The sequence below is a fragment of the Falco rusticolus genome, chromosome Z, assembly GCF_015220075.1.
Source record: "Falco rusticolus isolate bFalRus1 chromosome Z, bFalRus1.pri, whole genome shotgun sequence".
In the NCBI taxonomy this organism is placed as follows: domain Eukaryota; kingdom Metazoa; phylum Chordata; class Aves; order Falconiformes; family Falconidae; genus Falco; species Falco rusticolus.
The window spans coordinates 75646763-75673212 of record NC_051210.1 but is presented as its reverse complement, the minus strand read 5'-3'; the positions used below and the strand labels follow the sequence as shown (position 1 = coordinate 75673212).

General features: G+C 43.2%; 1 protein-coding gene across 11 annotated transcripts in view; it reads left to right on the top strand.

Annotated features, from left to right (window-relative positions):
• The window catches only part of CELF4 (CUGBP Elav-like family member 4), a 722303-nt gene that overhangs the window by 612542 nt on the left and 83311 nt on the right, over positions 1-26450 (top strand). For 7 of the 11 annotated variants that reach the window (XM_037374240.1, XM_037374244.1, XM_037374239.1 and 4 more), the window contains exons 4-6: positions 4049-4177; positions 9041-9120; positions 25186-25329. In XM_037374240.1, the coding sequence (XP_037230137.1) occupies positions 4049-4177; positions 9041-9120; positions 25186-25329 (353 nt within the window). The remainder of the gene's footprint in view (positions 1-4048; positions 4178-9040; positions 9121-25185; positions 25330-26450) is intronic. The other 4 variants (XM_037374241.1, XM_037374246.1, XM_037374243.1 and 1 more) reach the window with 1 other exon arrangement.

Below are 26450 nucleotides of genomic sequence, written 5' to 3'. Positions count from 1 at the left end.
AGATGTTGGTCCTGCGATGCATAGAGTTGGCATAGTATATCACTGAAAGAGAAGGAATCATGGGACTCAGTGAGGTGTTATGGGTGGACCATGGGTGGTAGGGATGGACCCTACACCCTGCAGACAGGCAGAGCGCTGGGACAGCTTGATCTGGGGATTGCTCTAGGTTTGTGTGCAGCCTAAATGTTTGGTTTCTGTAGGATGCAGAGTGGCCTGAGAGATGGAACAGCAAGATACTACTGTCCATTCTCATTCAAGGACACTGGAAAAGTCTGGTGGGAAGCATCTTGGCATACATACGCGCTCAGACATGTCCCACTGACGCCAGCACATCCTGTCTTCATTTTCTCCTGGTAGTCTCATGGCCTTGTTTAGAGCAAAGTAGTTGCCCTGGTGCATGGCATGACAGCTTTTTGTTTGGGACTTGGAAGAGCAGCATATGGGGACACTTGGGGTGTAATAGGCTCATATAAGCCCATTAGAGGATAAACTGATTAGCCAAGACCTGGAACATGCTGAATGGTCCCAGCTGTTGGACCCTGCCCTCTCTTTTCCCACCCTAGATCTGTGAGCGGTGGTGTTTAAAGATGCTGCTGAGCTCCCTGGCAGGGCTGGGACTTGAAAGGTAAATGCAGCACTTTGTTAGAAGCACCTCTCAGAGAAAAAAATCTTGTTAAACTGACTCATTTTTTATCAGCCAAGTGTGTGATTGTGAGGATTTCTGAAATGGCAGATGTGACAAATGGTTCCCCTGACAACCCAAGGCAGTTTTTCAGGAGAGAGACTGGGCACTGGTTTGGAGAGGGAGCTGGAGGTGATGTCCAGGCAGTGCTGAGCCCTGGTTGGCCCTGGGGACCCCTTCATGCCATCTTCTCTGGAGCAGCTGGACCAGAAGCCCCTGGGGGAGGTAGTCCTCACCCTTAGTCGAGCCTGTCCCTGCTGGTCTGATGGCCACTTCATGGGCAGCTCACCAAAGCACTGCATCTTCTGCCAGCCAGCTCTGGGGACAGGCATCACCATTCCTAGCGTCCTGCAGAGATGTAGGAAAGGGAACGAAAAAAAAAAAAAAAAGATTAAAACCAAATAAAACAGAATATAAAATTAAGTGGTTCCTAAAACACCTGGTTTTAGCTTTGCATAAACTAAACCAGACAAGGCAGTTTCAGGCCAGTTCCACACTAGAGAGTTTTGCTGACAGAGGAGGGATGTGATTTTTTTTTTTTTTAATGGTACATTTATATTAGCAAAAAGCCTGGTGAAAATACAGTTACATAGCTATAGAAGTGCTTTTGCTGATGCAGCTTGTTTGAAACAGCAGAAACCATATAAAGTACAATATAACAGATGCTTCCTCCATGCTGGAAGTATTTACTAGACACAAACTTTCCAGGCAAAGCCTTTTGCCAGTGCTGTTCCCAGTTCATTACCTCACTCTGCCCCATTCCTAAAATATCTCCCATCTTCCAGGACAGCTGGTGTCATTTGGTGGGTGGGTTTTCCTCCAATATCTGGACTACCACTGGAATTTGGACTGGACTTTTTCTCCAAGGCTTTGTCTAGCCAAGACTGAGAGATGCCCCACAGAGCACAAGCTCAACTTCAGTAGCTGCCTCTCTAAGGCTTATACCCCACCTCGGAGAGTCTCTTTTGTGGGTCAGTCTGGCCATCAAGAAAACAGACCTTTCAGACATCCAAAGTACCTTATTTTGAGGTGAAAAGAATCTGCACTGTGTTAGTTAGGGCTTTGTGCATCATCAAAGCCTGAACGTTGTGTTGCCAGCAAAGACCTCGAGAAGCCCCTTTGTTAAACTTTTCCAACATAAAGTAGGCATATTTCTTGCTTTAGCATGCTATCAGAAAGCTAGCGCTGTTTCTCTCTCCTATCAGAAATGCACAGGTACCCTTCATAACCTGTTTTTCCTACCATTTCAACAGCCTAACTGAAGGCAACATAACTCCTCGCTTTCTGTGGGCAGTACACTTTTCGTTTACATGGATAACCTGACTACAGGATTGAAAGCTTTTAATATCCTCTCTTGATATCCACTGCATGAAAAATTATCCTCATCCAAGGCTATAAAGTAATTTGCCAATTTGCAGGTGCATCTTGGAGAGGGGAATTTTGATCAAACACAGGTTGAAGCAGAACAGATTGCCTACACGAGCGATTTCTCAGTGAACAAAAGTGACATAAATCGCCCAATTAGTCAGCTAGAAAAGGTTTGTTACAAACCAATGTTTTGTTCAGCTTTAGGTTAACGTGTGCATTATAACTAAATAAATTAAAAAATCAAACTATTTATTTATTTATTTAGATATATTTATTCAAATTAGTTACTTCTGCTCTGTAAACTGCTCTGAAAAAATCATTGGTTCACACATTTACATAGCCCTTAATGAATGATAAGACATTTATGAATCATGTGCAAATGGCCTGTTTACATACACAATGTAAACTATGTAAATTTCTTTTTTTATTTGTGTAATGCTATCGGTCTCTGAACATAAACCTGATCTAGAGGCATCACTCTGCGCCCTCTGAGGTCCTTCTGCCAACTCAGCAGTCATTAATTTAGTCTGTTTTCACCAACATTTTCTGAAGGTGTTTCATTCTGGACTGAATATCCCCATACCAACACCAAGTCCAGGTATAACTCATAGAATCATAGAATGGTTTGGCTTGGAAGGGATCTTAAAGGTCATGTATTGCCAACAACCCTGCTATGAGCAGGGACACCTTCCATTAGACCAGCTTGCTCAAAGCTTCATAAAACATGGCCTTGAACACTCCTGAAGGTGGCTGGGGCTTCCACAGTTTCTCTGGGCAACTTGTCCCAGTGCCTCACCACCCTCACTGCAAAGAATTTCTTCCTAATATCTAATCTAAATCTACCCTCTTTCGGCTTAAAGCCATTCCCCTTTATCCTATCACTACACGCCCTGGTCAGGAGTCCCTCTCCAGCTGTCTTGCAGGTCCCCTTTATGTACTGGGAGCTGCTAGAAGGTGTCCCCGGAGCCTTCTCTTCTCCAGGCTGAACAACCCCAGCTCCCTCAGCCCGTCTTCATAGCAAAGGTGCTCCAGCCCTCTGATCATCTCCTCTGGACTCATTCCAACAGGTCCATGTCCTTTTTATGCTGGGGACCCCAGAGCTGAATGCAGCATTCCAGGTGGGGTGTCACCAGAGCGGAGCAGAGGGGGAGAATCACCTCCCTCGACCTGCTGGCCATGTTTTTTTGATGCAGCCCAGGATACGGTTGGTTTTCTGGGCTGCAAGTGCACATTGCCGGGACATGTTGAGCTTCCTCATTCAAAAAAGAAAAATTATCTACTAGCAGACCATGTCCTGCTTGGACATGAAATACCATCTGCTTGAGCTATCTCATATATTAGTAGACATAAATTAACTTTATGTTTTGAAAAACAATGTATAAAAATATGGGGCTTATTTCTAATAAACTTAAAAAATGTATTAAAAAAACTCATCCAAACTTGTAGGTATATGTCTGTGAGTGGGTATGAATGACAAATTTCCATTTACAGGCTGTGGCTTCCTTTATATCCTGATCTAAAACAGCTTGTGTTAAACATTTTTTTCCCTGCAACTTACTTAGTATTGCAAAGGCTGTTAACTTGTTATTTTTCATTTGGACTTCATTTTTATATTCTAACTTTATCCATATTCCTCTTGTATCATGGTTCTAGCAATGTTGTCATTTCAGTTACTGTAAGCTGACTGCAAAGATTGATCAGAAAAAGTTGATTTGGAAGACTTCAGTGCCTAGATTTTAAGAAGCAGTTAAAGATTTTATATACAATCAAAACTTTCTAGTTTGCTTGTTTGTTTCTCGAAATTGCCAAATTATTTTCAAGTAGTCATTGAACATCTGAGGCTACTAAGTTTTTTCAAGCCAGCCACCTGAAAAGACTAGCAGCTTCTGAAATATGTCACCTTAATGAAATCACTGTTTGTTTTGCATGTGATACTGAGCCATCTTGGCTCTCACATCCCTCCTGAAATATGGTAAGCATCTCTTTATTTTGTTCCAGAAGACAGAAAACTCTTTGTGGGCATGCTCAATAAGCAGCAGTCAGAAGATGATGTGCGCAGGCTATTCGAGGCATTTGGCAACATTGAGGAGTGCACAATCCTTCGGGGACCCGATGGGAACAGCAAAGGTAAGGCGATGGCTTCCGTCAAGCTAGACCCAGGCTCAGTTTGTGTATCATTTTCTGGCGTGACAAAGTCACTACGTGGCTGCCAGGACAGCATCTCTTACATTAGGAGGGGTCACATATGCCGAGGGAAGCTGTTGCTTTGCTGGTTGGTGTCTGCTTGCGTATGAGAGCAAAAAGCTGATTGCACCTAAAAGCACATGCCTCTGATGAGCTATGTCTCACCACATGCAAACTATTAGTTTGTTCACAGCACAAAGCCTTCCCTCTGAACACAGGGCCTCTGCATTCACTCAAGATGTGCTCTCTCCACCCTGTTGAACAGGCCAATTCTTCCTTTTAAACAAAGCCAAGGTTTCTACTTTATACCTTGATTTACTGTCTCTGCCATTATCTCAGCTTATTTCTCACCCACCAGAAACAGGTCTTCCCTGTCTTCACTTGGTCTTTGCATAGATACATCTCAGCCAGTGATCACAATTCCAAGGGTACGGACACTGATTCAAACATTACATTCAGTAGACAAGTACCATTTGAAACCCACAAATGCTTCATTGTGAGACGACGTGCCTTATTTCTTTCTGCCACTGTTTGGCATCACTTGTTACATGGGTAGCATGAAAGATCTTCTGCTACAGCCCAGGTATAAGAATGAGGCTTCTCTCTTGAGTTGGAGGGTCATTTTTTTCCTCCATCAGTCTCTAGACAAAGTAACTTCAATTTGAATAGGAAGCCCTCTTCTTTTGACAGTATAATATGTCCATTAAATATTGATCTGTGTGTAATATATCATAAACTGTGCTGGAATGTGCAGCACCAGAGAAGAGACCAGTCCTGCTGATGCAGTTCATATCTCACTGGATATTTTGACATGTGACAACATCAACCAGCACATTTTTGCAACAGAGAGGTAAAAAAATCACAGTGATACACTGGAGAAAGATATTGGTATTCCGTAAAATCACTGGCAGGCAAAAAAGACTCGCACCAGCATTACAGGGCAGTTGTCTGGTATATGTCAGCAAAGCTCAGCCTTCCTGAGCTGAAAATAAACTGTGGGCACCTTTCTTCAATTGCAGGTCTACTTTAGTTCCGTGACATCCAAATACAGGGGCTGCCCCACTGGAAAACAGTAGGTTAGGTTGGCTTAAAAGAGCTCCAGCCATCATAACAGTAACCAGTTAAGCACTCCATTCACAGAACAAATCAATAAATTGGGGAAAACAACAACAACAAAAAAAAATCTGTCTGCCTCCGCCTGAAATTGTACAGAACAAAATCTAATGACAAATGAGTTAAATAGAGTAATAATAAAGGCAATGATGTCTGAGATTTGCAAGAAACAGATTCCAAAGGAGATCCAACTCACAGACTTGTAATCATACTTGCTCCATCTTTTTTTCTTTCCTTCCCTCTTAAACAATTTCATTGTAAGTCTGAATCTGAGTGGCAGCTCCATATTGCTAACCAGTTTAATTATTAGTGCTAGCGGGCTGCAGTCTCAGGCTTGCGTTTCACTGAGCTGTTCAGGATCAATACTGAGCCTTGACAGAGTTAATATTACCAGCTTCCATTTGCTGGTGCTATTTACTGAGAATGTGAAGCTCCTAATTTACACACACACAGTTACATACACGCACACAGGCACACAGAGCAGTCAATCTAACAGAAAACTTAAGGCTAGTGCCCTTATCTTAGGAGCTAGTCAGGCAAGCCACAACTCCCACAAAGTTATTTCCAGTTTGTAATGTTTTCCATCTGCTAGAAACCAATGTGACACACATTGCTTGTGAGTTACTTAATTTGGGTAAAACCCATAAGGCTTAAATTCGGTCTAATTTGAGATTTAAGCAGATTGTCTAAGCATCAGATAGCAATCAAATCCCATAAACTTCAATCCTACCCAACCTACTACATGAAGTCCCACAGGCATCCCTGTGGTGAGCCTCTAAAGTCTTCCAGGTACCTCCATGCAAGCACTGCTCTCAGAAGGCAGGACCTAGCTTCCCACTTTAATGCCACCACAGTTCAGTCACAGCCAGAAAGCTGCCTGAACCTTGCCTGAGGCCATGGGTGATGTTCTGAACGGTGAGCTATATCCTTCAAAGGGCTGAAGAAACACCTCTTGCATGAGTGACTCAGGGGTAGGCAAAGTGGCTGTAGCATGTAACCAGGTGGTGGAAGAGCTGGGACTGAGGCATTTCCCTGTCTGAAGTGGAGTGCAGAGCCTGTCCTTCCTGGGAGAGATGGGAGAGGCATAGTCCCCGAGCCCCTCTGGGTGAAGCCCACTAGTGTGTAGGCAGGAGTGCAGGAGTCCTCAGGTGAGGAAGCTGAAGTGGATCCAGTTCAGCAAACCAGCAGGACCCACAGCATCTGAATTGCTGCTCCATGGACAGCCTCTTCCCCCCCCACACACACCCGTCCATGCAGCAGTTGTCTACTTCAGTAACTCGGAAAGCAAAGATTTCCCACAGCACCATAAGTTCCACAAGAAAAGTCTTAACACCCTCTGCAATTATAACCTTAGGCCCTGACTCTGCAGTCTCCTCCAAGTTGGCAGGACAGTAAAAGCAGCTCTTCCAGCTTTATAATCTGGAAGTAAGGGAAAAAAACAAACAAAAAACCAAAAAAACCCCAACAAACAAACCACCTTAAACACAGGTATTCGCCCGTTCAGCACAGGTTATATATTTCTCTGTCTGTCAGAATCCCTTCAAACTCCCGATCTGCTTCTGTCAAAGGGATACCATTTTTCTGAGGAGACTGGCATGACTCGCATCCTTGGCTCATAAGATCTTGGAGTCAGTTCTGGTGACAACAGGAAAGGAAGAGGTTACATGCACATTTGGTGTTGTGTACAGAAGCCATCCTATTGAACACATAAACAGAAGGGCCAAAATGTTGGGATCTTTGCTATTGCCTTGCCACCATACACCAGTAAAAGCTGAGTTTTCACTGGTCTTGCTACCTCAAACCTACTGGAAGCAGTAGGAGGGATCCCATTAGTATCTTGGATATTAAAGAAGATAAATGCCTGCTACTCCCTTTGTTCCCACCTTTATCCATCTCCACTGATCCATCAAGTTCCCTAGCACAGGGCTGGATTCCACCTGAAGAGAGTGAAGCCTTCAACATGACAGCATCACTGCAGGCAAAAATCCTGCTCTAAATGCAACGGGTGACTGGAGCTGGAAAGCTTTTGTATATTTGCTAATCAGCATATTCTTTTTAGAGGCAGAAAGTACAAAAGAATCTCTGCAAATAATTAAACACCCTAATTCTGGATTATCTCTGATTAATGAAGAGTAAGGCGCAGTATCTCAGAAGCCCGGGAATGCTGGGCTGTGATTATGTCATAATTGATCCCTATTGTTTCCAGCTGAAGTTTATCTATCTCATTTTCTCATGATTGTCTCCTCTCAGCTCCTTATAAATTAGATCCAACTATTAGCAACAATCATTGTGCTTTTCCTGAAATACATTCCGAGCACAGTGCTGAAAGGGTAATGGAAAGTGAAGGGCTCCTGTCTGTAAGCTAATTTCATATGGGGGTATCATTTTTTAGAAGGGGCCATCACTGCTTTCTTCAATTTCACTTGTACCAGCCCACAGTGCTGATTTTGGGGACCTTTAGGGCTCATTCTTAGAGTTTGCAGGTGGGCTGTTCTAATTTTCACCCTGCATGGTATGGATCCATAAGGATTTGTGGACTTTCTAAGGATTCTGCAAAGGGAATTAAGGAGAGTCATCCCATCATCAGGACTGACATCCTCTGCTCAGCAATCTGCACCCCTTCAGGGGAAACAGCTAGGGCTTTGCAAATTGATTAAAAGCTCAAAAGTCTTTGGTACTAATAGAAGGGGATGGAAGCCAGAACTTCTCAGATCTCTCCCAATCTGTTCCAAAACCTGCCTTAGCATATGGAAATTACTCTTCCTCTCTCTGAGTCTGTTTGCTTGTAGCTAAGAGTGTTAGCAATACTTCCCCCAACTCTAGTGGTGCATGTGACCCTTTGAAGTGTTGATCATTTCTGCACTCTAGCACATATCCATAAATGTACCTTTATGCCCTAAAACCTTATGTAAGAGTTCAGTGTGAGATTCCTCATATGACAATGCAGGCTGGAGAAGTGCTGCATATGTTTCTGTAACGTCCAGAGGAGAGTCCTTATACAGGTGCTGGCTCTGCAGCTATGAAGGACTAAGATTCAGATTCTGGTGGTGGCAAGATGGTAAATCATACCATGTGGATCTCTCCCATCCCCACTTCTTCATCAGAAGCTGTCTCACACTTTGTCAGACCAAACCTGCTTGGAGCCAAGTCAAGCTCTAAGCAGTCTATCATGGAGCTGTACCAGACAGTGGTATGATAAGGTACCTTGTGGGCTTGGTGTAACCCGAATACTTTCTGTAACTTTGGCCTCTGGTTGCTTGTAACTAGTATGTGTGGCTTTCTGACAACTTCTATGTACTTCCTTACTGTTTCTCACAATCCCAGAGGGAGGAGCATTCAGCATTAAGTCTAATACAAATAAAATTAATTTTCATGCAATAAATTGTAAAATTGGGAAACACTTTACCATGTGAAGCTGTGGAGGTCAAAACACAAGTGAATTCAAAATGTACTTGCTATGTTTGTGCCCATCATTGCCCATCACAAGCAGCGCAGGAATTCTGGATGCAGCTTTGACTTAAGAGGTCCTCAGGCTGCTGCTGACTGGACTTCAGAAAGGAACCAGAAGAACATTTGTTTGTTATACTTTCTCCACAACAATCTTTACTGGCCAGTTCTGAGGGTGGAGTACTTACCTAGATGGACATTCATGGTACCTGTGTAACCTTTCTTATATTCTTTTTCCTCTTCCAGGGTGTGCATTTGTGAAATACTCTTCACATGCGGAGGCCCAAGCAGCCATCAATGCCTTGCATGGCAGCCAGACAATGCCGGTGAGTAGCTCTGTAACAAGGGCAAGTGAGGGCTGGTTTGGCCTTTGCTGCCCTGGGGCCGGATTGAGGAGCAGGGATGATTTGTCTATGCTCTGTGAACTCGTCTTCCAGGAAGGATGGATAACAGCTCAGGCATGCAGGGCCTTGGGTGTGCTTTGCTTATCAGTGGAAAGGACAGGAAGACACTGTCATTTCACACAGGCACAGAACCCCAAGGGGTGCTGTGTTCTTTCACTAGCAATTCTGATGACCTGAAAAAAAGACAGATGCCAAAAACATTGGGTTGACCTTACCATGAGTGTAAACTTCCAAGTTTCAGAGAGATGAATCAAGTAGAAACTTGTGCCAAAGGGCTTCTTTGTTTCCCTCCCCAAATAACTTTTTGCCAGCATTCAGCAGAGAGCAGCATGTTCACGTGATGGCACTAGAAGCACAGTGATGGACACCTCCCACTGCTATTACAAAAGTGCCTATCTAGGCATAAATGTGGTTCCCTATATCTAACTCTTGAAAGGCAGTCAGACCAACTACTGGATCTTCCAGGAAGCATTTCAGAGATCATTCCATTTGGACAAATACCTAGTAATATGGGGGTTTGAACCTGATAGTTCAGGAAAGTAGAAATGCAGATGTATTTTCTATGGAAAATTATATTTGTACACCATCACACAGACCCAGAGGGATGTAAGACATTCCACTGTCAGCAATGAAAGACAATCTGGTCCAACACGTTTTGGTTTATTATAATAGTATATTATTTTTATTACTAATTATTCACAGTGTAAATCATGAAAGGCAAAGGATCATGGCAACAACTTGGAAAGGATACAGGAAAGCTCATTAAAAAATATTTAGGACTGTAAAATCTCCTTTTCAATAAGATACTCTGATGTAAATTCATGAATTTATTAAAATAAGTTTAAAGTGGGCCTGGCAGATTGTATCTAGATCTTTGCAGGGACAAAAATGGAAAGTTCTTTACAGGGGAAAAGGTTTCTGGAAGTAGCAAATCATCAAGATCTCATTTCTGGAATCACATCTTAGACAAATCAGTTTAAAAATGGTACATGTTTACCAGTGATACTACTGAAAAACTTCTCCTTAAAGATACGGGTGTCCATTTTTTGAAGTATTACAATACTTATAGGACCCTCTTCCTAAAAGTTTCCTTCTAACAATACCAGATGTTGGGCTTGATGCTGGCATCCCATGGTGAAATATGGGCATCTTTTCTCAAACAGGTTGAAGATGTACTTTTAATGACTATCTTTCAAACTTTGACCCAAAGCAATAGCGTCTATAAACTGACATCAGGAATTACAGTTCCATATTACCACAAAAAGGTGTATTAAAAATCAGTCCCTGTCCCCAAAATCTTGCAAACTCATGTGACAGAGGTGAGAGCAAGACAGGAAAAAAATAGACAAAACCCAAGGAGAGTTGAAGACTTTATCTAGACCTAGTATATCCAAAATACCCTTATCATTTCCCAGCCTTTTTCCTTCCTACTTTTGGCACACTTCAGATAAGTAAAAAAAATACTCATCTATTGACCACTTGGGAGCAGATTTCTGTTCTGTCCTGCTGACATCAACTGAGCTTAGGATGTGCAAAACAATGAAGAACCGGCCATTTCATGGGTCAGTTTTTTATGGGACCATTTTTCCTGTTGACTTGTTTGACTCAAATACCTGTTATAGAAATGTTCTTGAATAACCAGGTCTGAGCATCTGAAAAAGCATAACAATTTAACCCTCACTAGATGCAGATTCCAGGCTCAAAATCAAGTTTCCATGGCTTGACAAATTTCCATTAATTGACTGAACCTCAGCAGCAGTCCACATACCTACTCTTCGTTCACAGGAAAAGCAAGTAGAAAATTATTTTCATCCTCTTCATTATAAGTTAGGTTATATGGCATTGCCTTGTATCTCCCATGAGGTACAAGCGGGCACACAGGCAGTTACCACAGCCAAGTGGACTAGTGAGGGCCTGCGGAGTGACCGCCACTTGGTCAAGACATGGAACACAGTGCTTTTCCCACAGGGCCTCAAAATTTCTAAGGCGCTTTCAATGGGATGGGCCAAACCCTGCAGGTGATCTCTGTTCCTATTGTCATTCTCATGGTGCTTCAGGGTGTGCAGCTTCTTAAGGGCTTGGATGTTCACAGAGAAATGCAGCCACCTCGTGGTGAGATGGCGACGCAGCCCTCGTCCTTGGAAAGGAGGGGTGCACTGCTGCCATCTTCCTTCAGCCCCCCCTCCCATTTCTCTCGCCATTAGGACTGGCCTCATTTGTCTGGCTTTGATGCCAACTCAAAGTTGTTCCTGTGGTTCAGCCAATTTAAACATCTCTTGCCTTGTCCTCGTGTACTACCAATGGGGCATCCATCATCATTCTTGTCAGGTCTCGAGCCGTTCGTTCCTGCGGCAGACTCCTGTTTCTCCACAGCTGTCAGGATTATTGCTCTACTGTGACTTCCTGTTCACACAACATATGTTGCCTAATAGTTTCAAAAGGCAACTTTCTTTTATGAAAGTTTTTTTTTTGTTGTTGTTGGTTTTGGTTTTTGTTTTTTTTTTTCTTTTATTAACCTTTCCTTGGACAGGTGCCTGACCGCCATTTGTCAGAAGCCCACTTCTCTGTGCAAGGCACTTTCTCCTAAGGGCCCACTGAACAGGTCCACAGCTTTCCAATTTTCACACAATAAATTCCTTTTAGAAATGACTTTCCCATAATCCCTTACTTTTGAGCAGGCCCAAAGTTCCTTCTGTATCTACCTGCCAAGAGAGCTTTCTGAGGTCTTTTAAAATCATGTTGCCTATCAGCTCATCAGGTTTACACTAGTGTTTTACTTGACCTCTGTGTCCTTCTTTATGAGAGCTCATAACTTTCATGTACTTTTGCAGGCATTTATAATATATTTCTAACAATTATATGCCCCGTACTTCTAGCTCTGGTTACTCTGTCCCCTCCTGTATCTATTCCCCATCCAAATGGAGACCTAAATAGGTCTCTTCATGTGATTCTCTTTGTTTCATCCAAGTCTTGTCCCTAGCAGCCTTATCCACCAACACAAATTCAGCTACTATTTCTATAGCGACAGCTTGTAGATCTAATTTCTCTGCTGCAGGACTGACTCCTGTCAAAACTAAAATCTTGGCCTGTCTTTCCAGCATCTCGTAGTGGATGTCTAGCTTGAACTTTTCCTCCCAAACCCTGTCTTCTCTCTCCTCCGCCTCCATTCTCAATCACTGTGGACAACATTATCATCCTACCTGTCAGTCATACTCCTACCTAGGCATCATCTTCAGCTTGGTTTTCTCCTTCTCTCCCATGTCTTCATATCCCAGTGACAGCCAAATATTGAAAAGTTGTTTTGCACAACACATCTAACACATCTAAGATACGGGCTTGTCCACCCACCTACACAGAATAAACTGTCCTCTGTGCTTCATTATACATGCCTAAATTGCAGCAGCTTCTACCCTTACCTAGAAAGTACACAGGGTTAAAACCTGTACTGCTGTTGCACCTTTTTCACCACCTCACCCACTGTGGAACCTCAGAATTCATTTTGTTATGAATTAACTTCTGGAAGGGGTAGAACAGTACTGCTACCTACATTTTCTGCATAGAGGTGAGAAGTGAAGAGAGTGATTCATTTGATCTGGCTTTAACAGTCTAAAAGTTTGTAATCTAATCTAAACATCCTCTAGGATTCCTATAGAATGGAGAGAGGGAGACATTTCTAGAGAATTGTACATTCTTCCCTTTATGTATCTGTGCTGGGATGGACTAAATCACTTTCTGGGCGTGCCTGTCCCTTTCATTAATTTTAATGGAGATCTCTATAAGGGCATTAGAGTGAATACCTGAGATGGGACTCGGCTCACCTAATTTGAGACGTCCAGAGGCTAAGAAACTATGTCTGAGGTTGTCATCTAAGTGTTTGTCATCTAAGTTTCTATTACAATCAATAAAGAGAAATAGATATCTATGGAGGAACTCTATTTTACAGAAATAGATTTTGAAACCTGTCAAACCAAAACCCAAAGAGAAGTGTGCTTTTTAGTTAATTTTAGGTGTCGGATTCCTATGGTCTGTCAGTTCTGAAACAGTGATTCTTCATCCAAAGTGTAACTTAGAATGAAAAAGGACCCATACTGCTTAAAAACAAAAGCTGAAAACACTTACTTCCTGCAGACGTCTCAGAGTCTACAACTGCCTTTGCTCACCAGAAATATACCCCTGCCACCTTGAAATCCTTCTGCTGTACTCGTCACTGCCACAGTAATCTAGTAATCTTGCCAGAGCTGAAGATCTAGGGTGACTCTATACCAGCTGACATTAGCCGCCTACAAGTCAGATATTAAAGCTGTTCACTTGGCTTCTTGTCTGATGGCGATTCCTCCCACGTAGCTCAGACATGTGGTTTATCATTGCCTCCCTGGAGCCGTGGAGGCATCTGCCTCCCCGCTGAGTGTGCAAGGAGCTGCACTGAGTGTGCAGCTTAAAGGGGGCTTCATGTCCACTGCAAGGGGAGCTGAATCCTGTTCTGGGTGTTTGCTGCCCAACTGAAGCAATTTGGAATTTGGAAACCAGGCATCCCACACCTGAGTCCTTTGACTCCTGATCCATTAGGTGTACTGTGAACTTGCCTAACACTAATTGTTAGCACTACATTCATTCTATATCTTACTTTAATTAATGAAATTTAAGGCCATTAAGACCTCCAAAATCCCGTAAGGTGGCTTCCTCCAACACACAGGCCAAGCCCTTTTTTGGTTTTACCGTAGGAGTCTACAGCTGCTTGGTCAAACCACAGCATTTCTTCTGCATCTAGGCACTAGCATCACAAGTCTATCCATGCCTGGCTGAACATCTTCCATGAAAACTGCCTTTCTGATGGAATCCTTGGTTTTTTGAAAAGAAAGGAAAATGTGAGACTTGGATACATGCACTAAACAGATGTCTGCCTTTCAGAGAAATATTCAACTTGGTTGAACTTAAAAAAAATAATACTGCAACCAAAAACTTTGTTAACTTGAGAGTTTTCATTTCAACATTTTTTTGTGCGGCTCTTATCACTACAAATGAGAAAAACAACTTCAGATCTCTGTTTAGGACCCACCTATATAAAATTACACAATTATTGCTCAGTGTTCTTAGGCAATAGACCGATTAGATCTCTAATTGTTGTATTTAATATATTTTCTATTAATCAAGAAAACATGAATGACATAACATCTTGAACAAGGTTGACTTTCAGCCTCCACCTACCACATCCTTCGGAAGTCACCCATAGCACTGAAATTCCCAGCCAAAACCAATTAATAGTCAGATGAAGGGATTGTCTTCTTGCCTTATAAATTGTACTATCTACTCTTTCATACCGTAAGGGATTTTTGCCATTAATTAAGCTGAAAGAATTTTTCACCTGTTTAGCTTACCAAATGAGAGTAACTTAAATATAAGATTGTCAAAAATTGCCCCAAGAAACACAAGTGATTGTCAGTACATCGTGTGTAGTGGCCCTTGTTCAAACTAATAGCAAATGGGTCACTGGTTCTCATGTTCCTGGCTTTGGACGCTCAGGCACCCCACCAAAGAAACCAACCCCGGCTCACATTTATGACTGCTGTTATTATTGCTGTGCATTCCTACAGCGCAGTTACGACTTTGCAAAGCACTGTGAAGTTGCCTTCAGACACAGTCCTATTACAGAAACTGGCCAAGCAGCTGTCCTCATCCCCTGTCAATGCAGCAGAGGAATATTTAGGTGAATTAGGAATGGAAGGGGAAGCAGTGAGAGTCTGCAGAAGGAGCTCTGAGCAGGTGGAGGAAATATGGAAAATAGACCTTTGTGGGCATGATGAAGTTGTAGCCCGGGTGCCTCGCTCACAGAGCAGCGGGGAAGCGGCTGTTATTATGCGTGCACACTGGCACCAAAGTGCTGAGTCGGCAGAAACTCCCTGGAAGGAGCAGTGTGGCGGCTCCGGTGAGTGGGGGGCCACAATGCCATAGATCAGCTGAGGTATTTTTAACAATTATTTTGATATAAACAGCTCTGAACTTGAGGAGCTCCATGTAAATGGGAAGCAGTGGGGCTTGTAATTAGATTTGTGTACACTTTCATAAATTGCTGGGAAACATCAAAGCCGTGATAGAAGGCTGTGGTACACTTTATTTCCTTCTTCTGTTCTTCCGTTAATTGAATGGTTGATGTGTGGATAGGAAGTGTTGGCTTCACGGAGTACTATTTACAGACCCGCTGACAGCTGCACTGTGAAAATTAACAGGAACAGAGCAGCCTCTGTCACAGCTCTTCCCATGAGGGACTTGCTTCAAATTGGATCATTTCTTTCATAGGAGAAACTTCCCTCATCTCTCCTCCCTTCTTCGCAAACACGCACACACATCCAGCTGCACTCTCCCTTTCTCCCTTCAGGCTCATAGCAGCCGTTAGTGCTTGGAAAGAGAGTTTATCATTTCCACAAAGTTGGGGGAGTTCGGCTGCAGTTCAGCCAGACGCATCTTCAGGAAGTCAACCAAATCTGTGAGCCAGGTGTGTGGAGCCACAGCCTGGTGTTTGCACGTCTCACCTCAACAGGAACACGCCTCTTCACCCTCTCCAGAAATTCTAGCATGTTTCCTCTGAGACTGCTGCTGCTGGAAATATGGTTATTGTTGATCTTACATGGAATTGCTGCTGTGTGCTAAGCACTGTATAAACCTCTTACAGGAAAGCTCCCACAATCAGCAGCTTACCAACTAAAGATCAGGGTTGACCTGGCTGAATTACATCAAAGTGTTCATCAAAGTATAAAATCTTGGGGTCATCTGTAGTCTTGCCATCTACACATCTCTTACAGTTGATGGAGAGAGACTAGCTCCTTAGAGAGACATCTGTCTGTCTTAAGTAATTGACGGTTTGGAATAGATACCCCAAAATGGCTGCAGTTAGCTCATCCGACTGTCTCTCTAAGGGACAAGACACAAAAGATAAGCAAAAGAAGAGACGATACAATGTCTGGGAATTAACTGGTATTATACACAATTAATCAATCTATTTAGCAATTTTGTAGCCAAAGCCACAGCAATTCTTCTTCCTGGTCCCAACAGAAAAGTAATAACCAGTGAATACTTGAGCATCTAAATCTTCATATGTACTTAAATCTGGAAAACGCAGAATTAAGAAGGTCAAACTTTAAGCCATCAGTCCACCACCTCACTTCCCAAGGGCATCTTCAAAATATTCAGGTAACACAAACAGAACCTTAGATAAACCGATAATACAAATAGATAACAATTAAACAGATCATGATTCAGAATAGCAATTAACCAACAAAATTTACTCTCATTGAGATTCCAGCGTGGACTCAGGTTCTCAGTTAATAAAAGCTGCCTTGTGACAGTCAGTAGAGAGACAGAGTCACTGATCCCCTCAGGCTGTCAGGGTAAATAGGAAACTGAAAAGTCATTAGACTTTAGTTTTACAGGAACACAGAAACATAAAGGGGGGTTTTTCAAAGGTAATTCCAGGTGAAAGTTGATGAAAGTCCAGCATCTAAGTGCCCTTCATGCCTTGCAGCTGAACTTGCCTTAAAGTTACTTGCCCAAAGTCACAAAGTCTAGGGCAGAGAGGAGTATCATCAGTGTAAGTCCATCTGCTCAAATTAACGCAGAAGGTTGAGGCCTCGTTGATGTTGGAGAATCTGATGGAAGAGAATGGAGATGCCAACTCAGACCCATTTTTCTTCTCTTCAGTATGGATCTGCTGCTCTCTAAAGAACATACACTCCATGCAAAGTCTTCGTGTAACAGACAGACTGCTTGTTTAACTCAGGGCAAGGTACAGCACACCCATTCCTTCTATTAAAAAACAATAATACATTAGGAACCCATTCATAAGTCACCAGCAGCAGGCCTGGCCTTCCTTCCAGTAATGAATGATTTTTCTGAATATGCTGCCTGAACGCCATTTATAAAGTCATGTGTTCTCCTTTGGGATGAAAGAAGCAATGGATGTGTAATACCTAGGCGTTAATTTGCAGACATTTCTTCCGTTAGAATCAAATAGCTCTCAGCAGCTCAGCCTCACTTCCCTTTGGGCAGCGGTTTCTGGCTGGAGGCGAACTAAGCTTCATAGACCATCCCACCCCACTGCTGCCACCAAGACAGCTGATTCTACAACCTCTGGGCCAGCAGTTTCCCAATGTTACCATAATTTCCCTTAATTCTTTCTACAAAAAATAAAATCATAAGACCATGCTTCTGCCTCTCCCCTTGTTCCATAAATGAACTAATAAATCACATGTTTCTGGGTCCCAGAATAGAAATCCAGGCAGTCCAGCTGCCTGACAGGGCTATGAATCATACTGGCACCAAAGACAGCCTTTACGTCTCATGTCACATCTCTGTAGCCATACAGGCATCCTACAGGACAAGGGAGAGACCCATGGGATGTGACAGGCTTCACTCACTGTGTTCTCCAGGCTTCCTTGCTCCCTCCAAACTGCAGCGTTCATTGGCCCCAAACGGGATAAGAGGGACAAGTGCTCATGAGCTGCACAGCCTTGCTCTAGACATTTCATTGGCACCATAATAACTGTCTATGGGTCCAAGAGGAGTTGGGGACTAAATCAACAGATGTGGAGGCAGCTGGGGGAAAGTGGGAGCTGGACCGTGCCACCACCAAGCATTGCCCAAGTCCTGGTGCCAGCAGCAGCCCCTGTGAGGCTCACGGCACTCAGCGGTTCTATTGTCTGGATGAGATTAGGTCTTGCAGGGGCTAAAATAACTCACAAGCACTGACCTTTCTGGAATATCAGAGTCATTGGTAAGCCTGCGGTCTGGGAGGCATAAAATGCTCCCTGCCTGGCAGAGGTGTTCCCAGCCTACTGGAGTGAACTCCACTGGGCTTCACCACCTTCGTTTAATAAGGATGTGCTCTTCCCACCACAGAGAGGAATGAAGATGTCAGTATTAGGTCTTTACCTCTTTGCTTGCTTTGGAGGATTTCTTTCTCCCCCTCTGTTCCCTTCCTCTTTCTTTTGCTCCAAATCTCATTTACATCAGTAGGATCTTCTTGATTTCAGTGGGCTCTGGATCAACATTAAATCACTCTTGATGCTTCTGCTTGTTTTCCTTTAATTCACTCCTTCCCAACCATGGTTAGGTGGGCGGTCTGGATTGATAACACACATTGTTTTAAGAACAGAAAGTCTTTAGTAACTGGTAGATTGCCATCCCTATCAAAGCATAGCTGGCATTAAGTCATTCAGTAGCTATTACCCAAATGTGTTTTGCAAAGATCAAAATGAATTTTTAAAGGCCAAGGTGTATTTAGATCAAAACTATAACTTTCAGATAAGTCCCTCAACAGATGTCTGCACAAATTCAAAAATGTGAAGCATTCTACCAGACACCAATGTCTTTGCCTCAGATGTCTGCTGGCAAGTGAAATCAGGTAGGGGAATATGCCTGACTTCCCATCCCAAGTGGGTACTCACAGGAACAGTGGTTGTGAAGTCTCTCCCAGCAACAAGGAGACACGTTTCAGTCTTGGTGGGGTGGAATGCAGTAAGGGCAGATCCTTCAGCATAAATCAACTTTTTATTCCGCCAAAACCAGCAGAGCTTCTCTGAGTTTACACTGTCTCATAGTTTCAGTTGACCATGTCTTTCACCATACGAAAGCATGGGTGATACCTCCCTGCGAACACAATCCTGTATCAGTTAATGACCCTATGGATGTACAGTGCTTGGAGATCTTCAGTTTAAATATGATGCAAAAATGCAAATACTTCTTACTGTCCCATCAAGCAATATGCTTTACACCATGACAGCCTAGATTTATACAGCACGACATTGATCTGGGATGCCCAGTCACGTGCAGTGTATTTGTAACTCAGTGTGACTAAAACGTTCCTTTATGTCACGTGCACAGTTGTAATGGAGCTGCCCAGCTTGCCAGACATTCCTCAACATCTGTTTCTTTCCAGGTCATCTTAGGCTGTTCATGTCTTCATCCTGAATTGCCAAGGGAGAGTGGGGCTCATGTAAGCAGAGTCCCAAAGCATCAGGGCCTCCATACCTGGCTGTGATGCTCCCTCGCTTTCACAATAGACAATTCACTTCATGGCTCTGGAGTTATTCCACTTAATCTTTATTTTCATCCTTGCCTAGGATAATGGAGAGATCATTCAGATACTAGCTTTCATGGGGTTCTATGCTGCAGCTACCAAACATTTTCTTAATAAGTAATAATAATTTATTTAAAAATTACATCATTTGTTGCTGTAAGAATATTTTCAGGGGAAGTGTATTTTTAGTAAAGACAGAATTAAATACACCTTATCTTGCAAGCCATGTTACTCTCATTGGGAAAGGGAAACCTATAACGATTTCTTTTGAATTCTGGATTTTAAGTTTTTCTTCAAATAGACAAAAAAGAATTATTTATTGCTTCGTATTCCTAAATAGCGGGTAAGAATTTCCAGTCTATCAGTATAACAACACTTTCCACTTCATAATGCATTAAGGAAGGCGAATGATTCTGTGAGGACTTTTATCATCCATAGACTGAGCTGAAAAACACAGAGCTGCTTGAAGAGTTCTGCTTTGAAGTTCAGGTTTTTTGGATATCTGGCTTTGATTTGAGGGGCATACTAATATCCAGGTTATTTATCGAGTTCTTTCTAATTAGAATTGGGTACAGTGCCACCAGGAGTCAAAGATTCTATTGCCCCGTGGAAAGCAATAACTTCAGCTCAGAGAGACACCTGCTAAGTAGTGTACAGGCAAGTAAAACCTAAATCAAGCTTCCACTCCAAATAAATTACAGCTCCGGAGACCTGTGAAGGGAAGTACCTGCAGCAACTCTCTACTTAGGCACTGCGTGAAGAATCCCCTCTACTGAAGGAGCAGCATTATCAAAGGGTCTGTCACTCCAGCCCTGGATGAATGCCTCCCTTCCCCACTCCGTCTCTGTCACTCTCATCTCAAGTGTGTCTAAACCACCTCTCAGGACTGTACAGTGGAAATAGCTCCTAGTGACTGCCGTCCTACTCATCTTACAGATGAGACACGAAATTGAAGCCCTGAGTACAGGAAAAAATAGCATATTTCACAAGAGGAGAGGGATGTTAGTCTTGGTCTTCTGGCCATCTTCCAGCATGGGTAATTACATTTCTACCTAGCTAAAATTCCCTCTGCTCTACAGCTTTAATTGGACAGTAGTTTCTTTTTCACTTGTCTGAAATCCATGTTGGGGTCAAAGCCCCACTGGCTAATTCAGCAGCCCTATTTTCCATAGAGCTACACAAGCATTTTAAAAAACTAAATATCTGGCTTTGCTTTCAAACTTAGAAAGCATCATACCAAACAGCCTGATCTGACAGATCCCAAGGCAAAGAAGTACTCCTTTGGCTTTCAGGCCCTAACATCAAGGATCCTTGTGTGGAAACGCTACCCTAAATGGCTTGCTGAAGCCTTGTGAAGCATATGTGGTGACACGTAGGAAGGTAGTCTGATCACCCAGATGAGAAGTATCCAGCAGCACCTATTCATTTAAGCGTTTTAGCTGGTGTGCACGGCTGACATTTTGGAAGATACTTAATAGGATCTGCATATTCAGATCTCTAATACTCAAGAGCTTTAGTCACTGGAATTTAATGTAACAAGCTTTTTTTTCCCAATATTTTTGGCCCAGAACTTTTAACTGGCTCTGTCTGTGCTAGCCGAGACATAAAAGTTGACCTGTATGAGATAGACACCCTTGCAGTAAAGTATTTGCATATGTTTACTTCCAAAAGGACATTCACTAAGTTTAAAGTGAAACATGATTTAATGGCTTTGACAAATTAGGCCCAGATTCATCAGTTCTGCAAGAAAAAGATGTCTAACCATCTGTAGAGACTGGTAATGTACTGAGTCAGAGCAGACTTATAGGGCTGACAGGAAAAGAAAATTCAGGCATATATTCTACAAGGAAACAGCTTCACAAAACTTTTCCTATGAATATTGTTATAGGGAGAAGCAGCTTTCCCTGATGATGCGCAGCATTATTTGGTCTCCTGAAAAGGTTTTGCTTAATTTGTGTATACACTCCATTTGGAAGGCCATAACTAATGGGAAACAGTCCCAACAACCAGGCAAAAGATTTGTTTTCCTTTGCCTTTAAATGAAATATCAATGGATGGCTGTTTTATTTTTAGTTGAATATGAAATTTCACAAGCAACCTGTCAGGCTCCTGTTTTCAAGAATGACTTTATTTCACACGTCAAGACAGGCTGGGAAATTAGTTTTTCCCGCAGAGGATTCTGATTAGGGATTACAAAGTGAGTGTGGTGCAAAGCGATTTTTCCTCCATCTTTTCCTGCACCCCGCCAGCCTCGAGAGCATTTGACTCTGCTGACTAAGGGGAGCAATTCATTACTGTGCATGGGAGGGGGATGGGAAGCAAGGTAGTCATATTAAGTAGACTTGCTGGCCCAAGAGAGAATAAGGAAAGCATAATAATACTTAGCCCTTACAGTATCCTTTTCATCAGTAGATATCAAAGCACTTGAAAAAAGAGGTTGATTTGATAGGAAAGGAGATAAATGCCAATTCCAAGTAGCCTATTGCAGAAGCACCAGCAGGAATGCTCACTTTCACGGTAGTCTTTTTTGATTGTGGATCTGCAGGGTAGAGAAAGAAACAGGTCCTTCCCTCAGTAAAATGCCGAATTAACACAGAGATCTCAAAGTACATGTCAAACATTATTGACTTACCCACTGTAACTCTCTTGGGGGCTGGCAAACTATGAGGTCCAGTCCAACAACAGGAGAAAGCAGGAAGAGGATTATGTATTACTAATAAATGATCGAGCAGACAGGACCTATTGCCTTTGTCAGCAGACAACAGTTGATTTATGCCACAGTTTAACTTCTTGCGGAAGCAATAAATAGCCCAAGTGAAGGGCTCTGCAGTTTTTACTGTGTGGAATATCTGGCCCATTCTGGGGCATTTCTAACATCCAGTGGATTAGTAGGAGTACTGGACTAGAAAGTAGTCTTGTTCTAATTGTAGATGAACAGCACTGTTTCGCTCCTCCAGTAAAAATCCTGGACTGGGTGATCTGATAGAGTTTACTGCCTGATTTCCTTGGGCCACATGAAAGGGTTGCACATGAGGAACAACATACAAAAAGCATCAATCCCAAGGTCAATCTTCATATTCAAGAGCAATGCAGCATCCCTACTGGCTAGAAATCTTTAACCACTTACAAGTGCGTCTCATTGCAGAGCACTCTTAAAAGGCCCTCCTTTTTCTCCTCTTTCTTTGTAGTGTGTGCTCTAACTTGCTTCTGTTTGCCAGTGGCCTTTCTGCCCTGTGTATATGATAGGGATGTTCAAAGAGGCCTGAAGTCCTGCTGCGACAGGCAACCCAGAAAAACATCTCATAAGAGGCAGCCTTAGATCCTATTGGGTCAAACAGCTGCTGTGCAGTCACTATGACTCACATCAAGAGGGAAGAACACTCCAGGGGCAAGAACTTCATGTGGAGGTTACCCATGTTTTCATGATGCCATCTACAATAATAGCTTGGTTTTCAACAGTGTGAGGCATCAGCAGTTTCCTGAGGCAGTTCTCTGGCCTTAAGACTCCCAGGGTAAACAGAGATAGAAAGAAAGGGGGAAGGAAAAAGACACCAACTTATTTACAGCTCTTTGTCTTGTTAACTAGAGCAGGTCACATCTTCAAAACCCATTTCAGAGATGAATACCCATTCACCTTACTCAGTTTCAAAATCCTCCATGTGCTGCAGCCTCTGGTCTGCAAATCACAACCGCAGCTCTGAACAGCCCAGTCTGCTGTGGACCAGTGCCTCCCTCCAACACAGCTGTAAATAGGTTGAAATCATTAGATTCAGGTTACCAAACAGTCTCTTGGATCAGGGTTAATTAAATGAGTGTTGAAATCTAATTAAGGACTGGTCCAGGTGATAATTAGCAGGAAATGTATGCATTAAAATATTCATTTGTCAATGAGCTGCAATTAAGAGTGTGATTTGGGAAAGGATCAATAACCTTATCATGTGATTTAAAAAAATTAAAAGTCAGTCAGCCTTGATCAGAAATGCAGGGGAATTTTGGCTAGGTGTTTTTTTACTTCCACCCCCCCGCACCCCCCCACACACACCCCCCCGGCAACCCCGCCACGCTTTCTATTTTACTCTTGTAATAACTTCTGAAGACTGCTCTCCACCCTTGAACAGAGCATTCATCTCTCCATCCCATTGTTTTCCTGAAGCACTTCTTTCAAACCCTTGCTCTTCACCACATTGTTTGAGTGGGTTATAGATTTATTAAAGACAGACTAACGGGTCAAAAAGACAGATTCTTTGCCAATGAAAATCACTTCCTCCCAGAACAGACTGCTAATCCCGAGGAACGTCGCTTATTGTGTGGCCTTAGATTATTTAATTATTTTAGCAAGTTAATTCCTCAAGTCTTTATTTGTAACTGAGGATCTGGAGAGGTTATTGAATATGCATAGCTTGGACTTACATATAAGTACACTCACAGCTATGGTTTACTACTTTATTCCCAATTTGTAGCAGAGCAACTCTGTTTCCACTGAGACTTGATTTTTTCTTGTTCCAGGACACAGGGGTGTGTGTAAGCCAGTTAAACACTTCCCCTGTGCAATCCCAGACAAGCCCACCTCTGCTAGGAAAATGAGGGCCCTGCAACAGCCCAGCACCTCTGGCATGGAGCTTGACTTCCTCTGCTGCCACGGCCAGAGGTTTAGCTGGCAATTTCCCCACTGAATATATTTCCATCAGCAAATACCAGTGTGTCAAAAGGGAAGTGTACCATAGGAGTGTGGTGCTTTCAGCTGCTCTTTGTCAGTCTCCTGGCAGCTCACCTGCCCATCTCCCCAGGCTTGGTGGCAGCCCAGCTTCCAAGGCAACTGTCTGCCTGCTGTCGGGGCTAGTGCCAGATCCCCCCTCCCCAACACCCCACTTCCCCTGGGGACACCACGCTGCGGGGAATCAACTAACACATCAAGTTAGGACATCCTTGGAGCCAGCCAGACAAAAAAATTATCAGTGCCTTCCTTCCTAAGCAGATCTATTTCTTCCCATCTCTGTTTCATATCAGAAATTTAAGAATCGCAGTTAATGACCTTTCACTCATCTCATTTTGGGGAGGAGAAGGATTTCTTTCATTCCCAAAAGCTCTACATTTTTCACAGACTTCTGCAGCCAGCTCTAATGATCATCAGTAGGTCTGCACCAGTGTTGACAGGAGACATAACCCAAACATTTTAAAGCTTTCCTGGAAAAGCTTAGCTTTAAATGTGGGGTCTTTTGTGGTAGCCTCTGTTTCCTACTGTTCATGGAGCGGAAAACCAGGTCCATCAGGTACGATTTTTGCTCCGCTAGTTTAACAGTGCTGACGAGATGCTGCTTTGTGGTGAGACATACACTCTGTTCAGCATACTGAATCCTGTCTCCAAGACTGGGCACAAATTTCTCACTGGACGCGGATTTCTAATCGGGGGTTACAAGACATGGCAGTGTGAAAGTGTGATCCAGCTCAAGGGTTCTGGCACGTGCAGAGCTAACACATTCTGCCAGAATCAGTTAAATCCTACCACATTCATCCAGCAAAACTCCAACATTTTGCTGCACTGAGTCCAGATCTTTGTCCTCTGATGAGGCCAGCCTGCTGGGCCAGAAGGTTTTGAAGGTTTTCTGTTTATGCTGAAAGAATAAAGCAACAGCTTTTGCCGCAAGAGCATTAATGGGAGCCTGGAAGTTTGAATTTTGGAGGAAACTAAGAACCAGGCTGCTGGCCTCAATCATTCACCCCCAGGGTCCTTTAGTTCTTTCCTGATGCTCTCAGCCTCTTGCAAAGGTATAATTTCAAAAGGTCTGAGAGGTTGCATGGAAAAAATCAGCACCAACTGGATCCCGTGTTACAAATCTGTGTTGGATGTATGGATTGCATGAGCCAATGTGTATTGGGCTAATTCCCGTGTGTATCTCCTTTTGTTTCCTGTCATGCAGGGAGCCTCTTCAAGCCTGGTGGTGAAGTTTGCAGATACAGACAAGGAGCGTACAATGAGACGCATGCAGCAAATGGCAGGACAAATGGGCATGTTCAACCCCATGGCCATCCAGTTTGGAGCATATGGCGCCTATGCACAGGCAGTAAGTATAGACACTGGCTCTATGCATGTTCATGGCAACGGGAATAGCACCTAGAAGTCCACAAAAGCACACGTGAGCAGAGGAACAGCTGAACAAAGGAAGAACCAGTGATTTCTCCATTAAACTAATTACATCATGGGAGCAAACTAAGTCACGCCGCCCAGGGTAGACAAGGGCATCTGCCAGGCAAGTCGAAGAGGTACAATAGCCAATTCTAGCAGTAACCACACTGTGATCGTGTGTGCACACATGCAAGACACTTCCTACAGGGTCTAAACCATTGCTGTCAAATCCAATCACAGCTAGCCTTTAAGGATTTGGATAAAATAGGCCTGAATTCATCTTATCCTGCTTCTCTGCCCCATGTCAGCATCATCTGGTGCCAAAGAAGGTTTGTGAGGGTACAAACACCTTTCTGGCCCTCCTCTGCTACAAGGACACACAGACTCAGCTGAAAGGGGGAGATGGCTCTGCTGCACCACACATCATTGTGGGTACCTTTGGAGTAACCACAAGATAAATGGCAGCTGTTGACATAGGTGCTTTTAGAGTCATGAAAGCATGCTAGAGTATATCAAAATGGACAAGCAGACATATGCACACATACAGTCCTGGTTTCCCAAAACAATGTGATTTAAGCACACTGGGAAAACGCACCAGCTATTTAAGGCAATGTTGCACTGTTTAACTTCAGGTGTCCTACTTACATACCAGACTTGGACCCTGAGCCCCTGAGAAAATGTGGCTATACAGAGAGCTGGGTTCTTGATGAAGAACCCTGGAATGGATGCCTCTGGCATAACTACCTTTCCTTAGGCTGCAATTAACAAGGGACCTGCAAGACAAGATCAAGTTTAGGTAACTTGGTCTCCGCCAGGTATTTCAGAGGAAGGTAGAGGTGATCCCTGCAGCAGGCAGACACAATACTGCCAGGTGACTTTGGCTGCCTTCTCTGGAGCAGATTTGCAGACAGTGACAGTGCATCTATGTGCTTTATCCTTTTGGTAGCAAAGTGTGGCCTTCTTGTACTCTGCTAGATTTGTGTACAGGAGGGAAGTACTATTAATCCCATTTTCCAGAGTAGCATCTTCTGAATGAGAGAAACCAAATGCCTTGCCCTA